The 12,406-nt window shown below is 29.6% G+C and overlaps 2 protein-coding genes across 4 annotated transcripts; one reads left to right on the top strand and one right to left on the bottom strand.

Moving 5' to 3' along the window:
• Positions 1-3,101: 3,101 nt before the first annotated feature.
• LOC119669763 lies at positions 3,102-4,920 on the bottom strand. 3 transcript variants are annotated; one of them, XM_038079780.1, is made up of 6 exons: positions 4,739-4,920; positions 4,502-4,666; positions 3,848-4,421; positions 3,563-3,807; positions 3,416-3,492; positions 3,102-3,345 (listed from the first exon to the last, which is right to left on the bottom strand). In XM_038079780.1, exons 1-3 carry the CDS (start codon positions 4,844-4,846, stop codon positions 4,002-4,004), a joined length of 693 nt encoding a protein of 230 aa, XP_037935708.1. In that variant the 5' UTR covers positions 4,847-4,920; the 3' UTR covers positions 3,102-3,345; positions 3,416-3,492; positions 3,563-3,807; positions 3,848-4,001. The 3 variants fall into 3 exon arrangements, with proteins under 3 accessions (XP_037935708.1, XP_037935707.1, XP_037935709.1); XM_038079779.1 differs by having other exon boundaries at positions 3,563-3,790; XM_038079781.1 differs by having other exon boundaries at positions 3,563-3,756.
• A 4,542-nt stretch (positions 4,921-9,462) lies between these two features.
• On the top strand, positions 9,463-11,318 carry LOC119666611 (odorant receptor 7a-like). The gene is made up of 3 exons (XM_038075892.1): positions 9,463-10,037; positions 10,138-10,498; positions 11,244-11,318. Exons 1-3 carry the CDS (start codon positions 9,463-9,465, stop codon positions 11,316-11,318), a joined length of 1,011 nt encoding a protein of 336 aa, XP_037931820.1.
• Positions 11,319-12,406: the final 1,088 nt, after the last annotated feature.

The raw sequence follows: 12,406 nt of genomic DNA, 5'->3' as shown, positions 1-12,406 counted from the left end.
TGCTTCTAGCCCCCAGTAAGTAACCACAACAATAACCTAAGAGAACCAAATACACAAATTAATAATGTTGAATGCAAAAGACACTTTCATAGCTTTTTCAGCACGTTGACAAACAATTTCTAGATAACTCGTTGTCGTTGGTATTGTAGCTCGAGACGAACTGTACTACAGGATCTCTTTAGTCTTTTATACCCTTTTTATCACGTAAACAAGTGACTACTAAATAACTCGTTGTTTAACCGTTGTTATAGCTCGAAGAGAACAATATTCCAGTCCACCTAAAAGGAATTACAAAATACGACTAACTAGGTTAGGATATCGATTAAATATGTAGTAAGAAGTTTGGGTTATGGAATAAGGAGCGGGTGGAATTTAATTGAAACTAACTTGATCCAGAAAGAAAAATCTTACAACTTCAATAGGTCCGGCTCAAAGATCAAAAGGGTTCATATTTGTGTGAGCTGTAAGACATTTACATATAATGGATAGCAGCTGGGGTATATATAAAAAATTAACGTATGTATGCGGACAAGTGGCTGTCAGAGCATATAGCTATACCCTGAGCTCATTTGAACTACGATAGTTCTTGGTGCAGGAGGAAACCGTCGTTCTTTTCTGGTTATATAAGGTGAAGTGTAGTTGAGATTGGCAGTCCTAATCTTGGAAACGATGCTGCGCTTGTGTGGATAGCTGTTAGTTTACGTTCGTGTTGATTTGCAGTCCTAGTCTTGGAAACGATGCTGCGTTTTTGTGAATAGCTGTTAGTTCACATTCATTTTCGACCTTCATTGAGTTGTTTTCTCCATTACAATCCATTACATGATACAAAGAAAAAGTTCGACGGATAATTTGTGGAGGGAGGGATCTACTGTTTATTTTGCGATTAGGATATCCAAGATAATTTATACTTTGCTTTATTATTAAGGATCTAAACTAAAAGCTGTTTCGCAGTACAGAGAAGCATAAAAATAATTAGGCTTCTTACACAGGGTTCTTAAAAAGTCAACATGTAAAATGGTTTCAATTTTCTTACAGCAGTGGACTAATGGATGCTAATGAATTTTTCATATTAAATTATAAGTTGTACAATTATAATAGGACTTACGATTATTAGACTAGACATTAGACATTTTATTTTATTTTATATAACTTTTTCCGTAAATTTTGTATAAATTTATTTTTCCACAGTTTATATAATGTAAAGAATTTTTGAAAACCTACTAGACAGCCGTAGCACCTGCTCAACCCGCATGTTTGTCTGAAGTAATAAAACACTGGTCCATTGTGTACTGGACCCCTATAAACATTATACACCTATTGTATACATAATATTACTATTGTTCTTAACAACCTTTAACAATAATGATTTTATTTAAAAAAACGTATTGATTATAAACTATATTAACATGCGGAATGTGGATCAATAAAAATATTGAGAAAGCAGAAATTTTTGCCGTGAAATTTCAATTATAGAAATCATATTAATAAAATTTATAGATTATAAACTGTATTGATTTAAAAAAAAATGCAATTTTTTAGAAAAATTTTGTAAAATGAAAAATGTATTAGTCTTGCCTGTTTATAATATCTTCATGTCCCCACTATAATCAACCCGATGTTACCCAAATATAAGCCTTTGCTGAAATGTGTAAAAAATTTAGCTTTAATATATTTGTTATTTGCTTTTTTTTTGGTTTTAAATTAATAAAAATTTGAGAAAATATACAAATAATAAAATCTGAAATAAATTGTTGAAAATCCTTTAAAGATAAAGAAAGAGTTATGCTTCAGCTTAATAAATAAACTGTTATATGTTATAAAGTTTTCATATGTATAGTAAAATATATAAACAGAAAATTTTTAAATATTTTAAATTTTATATTTAAAAAAAAATATAATTAGCTTAAATAATAATTTGCCTCAGAAAGTTAAAAGCATATAAATAATTATTTTAGTAAATTTTTATTTTTGCTTTTTTTTATATTTAAGTTTTATATTCGAAATACTAAAAAAAATTTCTTTTAAGATGATTTGTTTAAAAGGTATTATCAAAAAGTTCAAATAAATTATTTTTATAAAAACATATACATTTGTTTTTTATGTTATAAGTTTTGGGGCAATCTTTAAATTTTGAACAAAGTATGATCGTATATGGTATAGGGAGACAAATTGTAACGGCCTTGCAGAGAGTATCAGATTCCAGCCATTTATGTTATGGACTTAATCAAAATAGCAATGTTTGTGCTTATCGGAGTACTAACATGACAAAGTTCTTTGCACGAATCAATCTTTATTGGGATTACAAACTAATCGACTCCAATGTCAAGGCGACTTTTACTTCACTGCCTGGCACAGTTAATAAAAATAGACTTGTCAGAGCAACATCTATTTTATACCACATATATCACATTATTATCAAATCTCAGAATGGTTACAGGCTCCTCGGGGAGGTATGCAGATCTGAGGTTAATTATTGTTTAGTCTGATGAAGAAATAAACAATCCAGTCAAGGCGCTACTCCGGCCAGGTTAGACCTATTGTACCAGTTTCACTATTGATTAAACAAAGTCCCTTAAAGCTTTGTGAATTATGTCTAAAACTAAATCTAGAGAAGAGTTCTTAATCTGTTCTGATGACAGAAATTCTTTATGAAACAGGTTGCTTCTGTGATTCAACATATTTATATACCAACATCTACATAATGGAAGTCTTTCTATAATAAAAAAAAATATATATATGTCGGGTCATTTTTATTTTATCGTCATCATGTCATCGTATAATATCATGTCATTTTTATTTTAATTTGATTTGTAACAAAAAATAAATTTAAGGGCTAATGTTTAAATTTTGATTGAATGTAGAACGACAAACGTTATATTCTTGCTCTTTCATATTTAACACTATGTATGTGCTTTTAACATTCTTTAGAAGAGACATCAAATTTTTTTAAGAACTTCAAAATTAAAACATAATTTGATGGCTCTTCTAGCTCACTCTCCTACCGCTAGTTTTTACAAGTTATATAAGAGTAGTTAATATGCATTCTTGAATATATCACTCGGTTTAAACTCTCTTGTTTTATGTTTCAATGAAATACAAAATTAAGTTATATTTCCAAAGTAATTAGTTAATTTTATTGCCAAATATACTTGTAAAAAACGTTCAGAACATATATAACGTTTTTAAATGCAGGTTCTTCTACAACACACCGAACAATAGACATCAATCGCATATTTTAATCCCACACATGAAAGTTTATTTCTTGCATTCCCAGCGACTCATTCCGACATATATTCATGTCTCTCAAAGCAAGGTTTTTAGACGTTTCTCCTTTAAAACCTTACGCTGTAATTATACATATAATAAAATCAACTCAGATTTGTAATTAAAATGATATATATGGTATTGTACTTACCCAAGAAATAATTCACACAAAGGCTCATAACAAGTCGTTCCATTCAACTTCAAATAGGTTTCAGAATGGTATTATACCTAAAAAATTATTGCGAAAAAAATAAATTGGTTATGCTTGGTACTCAAAATAATATGCTTCTTCTCTTACCAAAACTGATATTTTTTTTAACTTTTTTTACGTTTTGCTATACATTAGGCCAAGCACACATCATGTTGAAATCGCTATGCATTTATATATTGTACTTAATTATAATTTGGAGTTTACTCAACCCCAGTTAAATTTCAATTTTTATCAACCTTAGACGTTCAAAAGTACTGCCAACCAATGTTTTTTTAGGTTTACTATATTAAATTGTTGAATTGCAGTATCCAGTATCTGATACATATTTAATACTAATAGTTTAATATTTAAATTAAATAAATATGAACCTACCAGGAATTTTCTTAGTACAGTATTCAGGTCCTATCCATTTTATCCTCACCTTTCTCGGTTCAATAATGGATGTTCTGGAATTTTAAACTATGGACTAAACTACATCCTTGACTGAATACTGCTTTTGAATTGGCTGGCCATTATGAACTACATATTATTTTGAAGCTTCATTATTGAAAAATTCTGAACAGAATAACTCCTCTGCACTCTCACACTCACATTCCAACTTTTCATCTTCACTGGAGATGTCTTTACTATTACTGGATTCATCAATTTGTTCATTGGAAGCGAGCTCTTTGTTTATAGATTTTAATACTCTCTTTAGTACCTCTCCAATTAAATTATTATCATTTGAAGTGTAGATTGTAAATATTTTATCTTGATCAACACTATTTGGTTCCGCTTTATTAGTGTAAGTTAAAAGTATTTCTGGTATTTCAAATATATTTGATTGCACTTCAAGCTTTTTTAAAAATTGATCTACAGAACGATCAATAAAATCTTGTTCAAGCTTTATTTGACTCAAGTTCTGCGACCCATTGGAACATGATGCGAAGCTCCAATTATTTTCCATCTTAAGTTCAGAAAATGTGAACAATAATATATATAAAAATTATAAAAAAATTAATATTAAATTAAAATAATATAACTCACTAGTTCGGTTTGAGATGCGGTCATTGGTATTTCCTCATTTTGAACAACATTTTCAGATACAATTTTTGATTCAACTTTTAAATAGTTTATACACATTTTAAGGGCCTTTTGCAAATCGGGATCTTTCAGTACTTCTTCACTCAATATATCAATGATTGATACATCCTTTTTCAATACAACACAAGAATAAAATGAAATTATATTTAATAATAAATTTATAAGGGAAAAACCACTTACGTCCGTTTGGCTACTTTTGGAAACCATTTCTTTTATTTCGTTGTCGTTACCATTATCTTTAGAATTTGCATTTTCCATGTCTCCTGCTAATTTCTCTGTGTCGTCCATCAAAAATGTAAATTTAGAATTGACTGATTAATTTAAAAACTGATAATTTTTTACTTTTAAATTTGGAAACATTACCTTGGATATAAAATATAAATATGCATACAGAAAAAATTTCTTTTCATTTATGATTTATATTCCTTCAAAACAATCAAAGCTTACTATTAATTTTTATTAAAGTTTTATTGTCATAAATCATTACGATATCAGTAAGGATACCAGACAGACCATGGATCCAAAGATAGCTTACGGCCAGCCAAATTAACTTAATCTAATTTTAAATAAGTTTTATTGTTATAAACTATTACGACATTACTAAGGATACCAGATAGACTGTAGATCCATTTATAGCTTACGGCCAGCCAAACGAACCAAACTTAATTTTTATAAAAGTTTTATTGTCACAAATTACTATCGTATCAATAAGGAAACCAGATAAACCGTAGATAAATAAAGAGCTTAGAGTTAGCCAAATTAACTTATTCCACTTATATATAAGCCTTATTATCATAAATTTGACGGGTGCCAAATTTAAGAATGTAGTTCATAGCACAAAGTCCAATCTTGATCGCAGCGACACAACTCTTCCCTTTAATTGATGAGTGGGTTCTTTCTGGTTTTAATATATGCGAACCTTTGAACTTGTGTACCGTTCAAGAAGAAATTAAAAATAATTGATTATATTTACATTAACCATTTAATAACAATACATTCCATTATATATTCTAACTATTTATTATTATTGCAAATTTTTTTTTTGTACTTCTGAAAAAGTCTTAAATAAATAAAAAAAAATGAAATCAGATTAAATAAAATTAAATACGTTTACTGGCACAAAAAAAACGGTTAAGTGTTAAAACTAAAAGTTAAAAATATGCAAATAGACTTGAAATAAAATTTTATGAACTCTGCGAAGTTTCGACAAACTCCCAAAAAAGCCGTCTCAGCAAGGGAGAAAAGTTGTTATCTCCATAATTATGCATCGCTGTCTATGCCGTGTACAAAAACTTAAAGGTTGAGTGCAATAAGCTCATCCAAAAATTGCTGGCAATTGAAATCAAACAACAAAGGCAACGCAGTAAACAAAAGCACTACTTTCCAAAACTGTGGAACACAGCAGAGGCGTCGACTAATAAAGATGACTTAAAAGCACTTTTAAAGTTAATCAGGGAGATAAGTGCCAAGAGAATATTTGCCTTGCAGATGTTAAGGATAAAAATTGTTCCCTGTCGTGAATAAGAGTGAGCTGCTTTCAGTTTGGGAACGTAACTTTAATAGAACTTTAAATATCTGTAATGGAAGTGTGTGAACTTAAGCAGCTGGCGGCGTTAAGAAGGCGTAATCCAAGTAAGTCAATTAAATGCTACCCACCCTGCATGAGAGCAATTCAAGTCATTCTAATAAGTTTGGCAAATCGTGCTTATACTGTGAAATATCAGCAGAGTTTTTTTGTATTTCTTGACTTATTGACCGTAATATTATATATGCTATTTCATTCTAACATAGCGAAAAATACCAGTTATTGTAAAAATTGTGATGAGTGGAAATTAACGAGTAGCAATGAAATATTAATACAATGTAATGATATTAAAAATTATTATAGTACCTGTAAATCAAAGCTTTACCAACAGATGCCTAGGTGATATTTTGAGAAATTGGTGGCCACGTGAAATTTAAATATGGAATTTCTTCAACGAACAAACCAAGAAGATATCAACAAATAATCCAAGCGTCGGAAATTTAATTGGATCGGCCACAATCTTCGAAAGGACGAAATATGCCACGCAATACTTCAATGGAACTCAGGTCAGAGGAAGATCATGTAACACCTGGAAAAAAGCGATAACAAATGAAACCGGCAAATCTCTAAATGAATTACGTTATATTGCTAGATATAAAAATAGTTGGAAATTCTATGATTCTAGATTCAAGTCTATGATCCTAATGGATTTTCAAAGTTATTATAAATTAAAATTTCTTGGTTATACTGATTTTTGTTCTACTTTTAGTTTTATTTATTAAAACTAATTTTATTAAATTAATTTTATTTATTTTATTATTTTTAGTCCTGCTTTAAATATATTAAATGGACATTTAGTTGAATTCAGTACAAATAATATATAAATTGCTATAATAACAGAAAACTACTAAGTGGTCTTTACCTGTTCACATTTCCAAAAACTAATTACTATCGTTCTAGAAGTACATGTTAAGCAGTTAACTGAAGATTTTGAGAAAAGTTAGGTTACTTCATACTCATAAGTAACAAGTTTACTTTTACAGACGTAATTTTATCTATAAAGGAATAAGGAAAAGCATAACGTCGTTATCCTACATACGGCATTTCGGAAAACTATTCCCCAACCCAAATTCAAACGATTTTGTGCTTATTCAAGATAGTTTAACAAATTTTTTGAATAGATTTTTATACTCATCTGCCGGAATTGCTTTTAATATGTCTACTAAAGCGTTTTTGATGATCAGCATAGAATCGAAACGATACTATTCAATCGTCTCAATTTCATCTTTAATTTTAATTTGGGGAAAAGCGATTAGTTGAACAGAGACTATTCTTATAGAAATGATGGATGGTCGATAAAATGTTGGCTTGTAGGTCAAGTTTTCAAACACTACAAAATAGCACAAAGCCATGTACGATTGTGACTATTATACAATAAAAACTAACTGTCAAGTGACTCTTTATATTCCGATCGAATTCGTCAAAATTTTGACCCACAATCGCTTTGGAACACTTAAGTAACAGTCAGCGTTCTCTATATGTTTATATTCTGATCATAATCGTAAAATTTTGACCCACAATCGCTATGAAGCACTTAAATAACATTCAGCGTTCACTATATGATTATGTTTTGATCATATTCGTAAAATTTTGACCCACAATCGCTTTGGAATACTTAAGTAACAGTCAGCGTTCTCTATATGTTTATATTCTGATCATATTCGTAAAATTTGGACCCACAATCGCTATCAGTGGCGGAGCTAGACCAACTTTGCTCGTCGGCGACATCAGAATTGCAAGGCCCCCTTTATAACCAAGTTGTAAAAGTAAATAAGTTACATTCATTAATATGACAAACCATGATTGAAAGTTTTATTGCTAATCAAATTAAAATAAACAAAAATTAAAATAAATGAATGTTCCTGCTTTTAGCCTCACTCAATTTTTTATTAAATTATATCATAATTTCCGCCAGCTGTTATTTTTGCTTCAGTTTATAGAATTTCCAATGAAGATAGTCTCTCTTGGATCATCATACTTTTCTAGTACGTCTTAAACAATTTTAACTTGGCTTCTTTCTTTTTGTCGAAGCTATACTGACTGGAACTGTGAACATGAATCTAATTACTATATAAACATTTGAGAATACTTCGAATATGGTTAATGCCATTATCAAACCAAATTGTTCAAAATATTTATTAAGTGCTTAGAATCCACAGTGGGTAAGTTTTTGTGAGGCCCTGCAGGCGCGAGGCCGTCGGCGGTCGCCGACATCGCTGACGCCTAGCGACGCCATTGATCGCTATGGAGCACTTAAGTAACATTTTGCGTTCACTGTCTGATTATCTGTAACGAATATATTGTGAACGGTTTCGTTGAATCAAAGAAAATGATCGGAATTGTTTTTAAACATCATTTTCCATTACTACAAATATACATATCTAAAACCATTAGAAGTACTAGAATAAAATCTGTTGCTCTTTTTTAGTTAGACATTAAAGACTTGTGTCAACCTTGAATGCATCCAGCAGCCTCCTTCAATTGGAAAGAAGGATTCTTTATTGAATCAACTGAAGACGGGACATTTTTAATGTTTTCCCTGGTTCCCAAAAAACCGACGTCTTCACAACTTCGAACTTATAGTTACCAATAGTGTCGTGGGATCCAAAACGCTCGCAAAATTTTTTTATTAAATAAAATAAAATACAGAAATAAATAAATAAATATATCATTTATAAAAACAAATAAAATAAATAATTCATTTATGTGAAATAATTTTTAAAGCGTTCACTTCAATAATTCCATTTATTTGGCGACTTCAATTTCTATGCAACTTGCCAATTGTTGAGTTTCCCATAGAACAAAAAGTTTATTTAATTAATAAATTGTACAAACAAATTAAATAATTTTATTAAATATGCATTAAATTCCTTGCCATTTATGCTAAAAGTAATTATAGCTTTTCAAATACTTCTGACTAATTCGTTATATAAATATTCCATTCCATTCCACAAATTGCAAGTAATTCTAGAAATTTTACCAAGAAATTCTTGATTCGGATTAATAGAGAAATAAATTTCAGTATCTTACAAAAAATTATTAAATATGAGCAATAAAGTATTCCAAAGGATAGGTAATTTCCTAAATATATATATCATAAATAAAATATAAAATATATTTATTATTCAATTAAATAATTAAATTAATTTATATACATATATATAATATACTTAAAGCTTCTGTGGATGCTTTAAGTTACTTCAGCATTTTCACTTCAATACAAGGACTCGACATGCCAGAGAATTATAAGTATACTTACTTACTTTATTCGATTTTATGGAACACTTCTGTCAACTTTTATATGCCCTTTGGTTTTATTATGGGTTTCTTCACCATACCAGACGCGGAACTTCAAATTGGTAATCTGCTAACATCACTTCAAGTTAATTTTGATGTTTGTGGTGGATCCTTAAAGTTAATTTATCTCATATTTTTTATACGTAAATTGCGTTCTGCACATGCAATCCTAGACATCTTAGATAAACGTTGTCGTGACGCTGATGAAATAAATGAAATCGAAAATGCAAATACCTTTGGACGTGGTTGTATACTCGCATTTGCATTCGCCTATGTAAGCTACACCATAACTACATGTTTAGGTTCTGTTATAATGGGTCACCCACCATATTCACTCTATTTTCCTCATATAAATTGGCGTCGTTCGAGTATGGAGTTTTTTGCAGCATCCACAATGGAAACATTTTTGATGTTCCAAGGATGTGTACAACAAATTGTGAATGACTCTTATGCTGTGATTTATGTACGAATCTTACGCGCTCATATGAAAATTCTACTCCTACGCATACAAAAGTTATGCACCGATAGGACTTTAAGTTTAGAACAGAACAATCAAGCATTGAAATTGTGCGTAAAGGATCATCAAAATATATTGGAGTAAGTACACCCTATTTGACCAAAAAAATAATTACTTTTTTATTTTAAAATCGGATTATTAAAAATATATTTCAAATTTATTAATTACTTAATATTTCAGACTCTACAATATCATATCTCCGATTATCTCTGTGACCATGTTCATACAACTTATGATAACTGCTACAATACTTGGTACTACTTTGATCAACCTTACGATCTTTGCTCCTGATCTAACTTCACGCATCGGTTCATGTTTTTTTATATTGGCTGTGGTTACACAAAGCTTTCCGATCTGTTATCAGGCGCAGTGTTTAATGGATGAGAGCAGTCGTCTAGCTGAAGTAATTTTACACTCCCATTGGGTGGATCAGGATATGAGCTATCGTAAAATGCTGATTTTTTATATGCAACGAACACAAATTTTAATGAAATTAACGGCTGGAAAAATTATACCCATTAATTTAAATAGTTTTTTAAGTGTAAGTTCTAAAAACCCTTAAAATATCTTAAATATTTTAAAATGTCAACATCAGTTAGCATTGGTGTTAGGCTATAGACTCTAATTACTGCAATTATTTATATCAACTATAATTAATTTAGGATGGACATCTAAACTTTTATATACTTGGAATTCACCTTACAGGTATATTTATATCTTATCCGTCATTTTACCATTGAGTTGCTCTCTGATCTAATCATTATATCTTACGATATATTCAAATATGGTATATCTTTGAATGAGGCGTCAGTATTTTTGTAACTTAATAAAGATACATTCCTATAAATTTTTCTATAAATAAGCTACCTAAAGAATGTACACAACTGTTGTCAATATTAATTTTCATTAGTTTTATTTCCATACATTCCAAACATAACAGAAGTGTACCTTTCCAAATGAAACCATTTATATCTACTTTATTGTCTTAAGAATACCAATATACGTTCAATACAAATATTATATTAAGGATGGATCTCACACCCCTTATAAAAACGGAACAACACAAAGCAATTGATTGGCTCATATTACTCTTCGCTATTCAATATGTGTGACAACAGAAATATCACCAAAGACGTTTCTTACATATATAGGTTGAACGGATGCATATACATAGGTTGAACGGGAAGTTAAAAATATAGAAAAAATTATTTACACCCTTTTTTATATTAATTGCTATATATATATTATAACAATTAAATTTTATATATATTACTTTATATTTTCAGATTGCTAAATTTTCATTTTCACTATACACATTCATCAAGGAAATGAATATCAAAGAGAAATTTGATTTGACTTAACTTTCTGCAGAATGGGGATATAAAGGATATTAGATGCCATTTCTTTATAATTTATAAATTAGAAGCACTGTTTCACTGGCTTATACCCTATCGAGGTTTTAATTCACCACTGTAAGATGGCTGCTTTTTAAATATTGCACCTAACCGGAGGTAATATACATCGATATTTCTGGTACAATAGCCGTTTTTGGACGATCTTCACAAAATTCGTCGTAGAGAATAGAAATATCAAAATCAATCTGGCAATACTTAGTGTATGTGCAATACTTAAAAGGCAGCTTACGTATTAATTTTACGCTTACTTCACTATATGTAGATTATTGTAAATAAAGTATTATATGGAAAAACAATTTACTTTTAATTAAGGACTATATATTTATGTATTGAACGAGAGATTTAAAGCTTATTAAAGCTCATCTTTTATTGCATATCTTAAAGATGCGCTTTCACTATAGATTACTATTTTTAACTATGATTATGATCGGTGAAATCAATTTTCAATTTCACCAAATAATTAATTCAAGAAAATAAATTTTATTGAACAAAAAGTTCTTATAGAAAGTATACCAGTCTCTATGTCGCCTTTATTTTGATGAGAATAAAAACCCCAGTAGCATGGCTTAAAATCCTATAATCCTAAATCCTATAAATATTCTATAAATCTTTTAGCGTAGCTTTCATGTTTCTCTATGCTCTTTGCGGAAATACTTTTAAAGAAACCCACACCACAATACCGATCTTCCTGTTACCAGATTAGATGTAACATAGGGGAAACAAAGTAATGGTTTGAGGCCGTTTTTCCTATTCGTCAGTTGGTTTAAAAATTTGAATTTACATAAAAATAAACGTGATATATCGATTAAAGAAATCTATTTATAAAAAAATATTAAATTTTGTTCTACATTATCTCTAAAGATTAAACAATTTTTTTTTAATTGGTATTTGGGAAAGTGCAGTTGTTAATGAAAATAAATCGCTTAATCGACATAGAAGCTAGTTGAAACACTTATACTGACATCCGACATCACTATAGACTCAATAACTCAGTTTTTATTAGTCCAAATGTCATACATTTTTGACAGTACATC

This window comes from Teleopsis dalmanni, chromosome 1 (assembly GCF_002237135.1).
Source record: "Teleopsis dalmanni isolate 2A chromosome 1, ASM223713v2, whole genome shotgun sequence".
NCBI lineage: Eukaryota > Metazoa > Arthropoda > Insecta > Diptera > Diopsidae > Teleopsis > Teleopsis dalmanni.
This window is presented reverse-complemented; position numbering and strand designations above follow the sequence as displayed.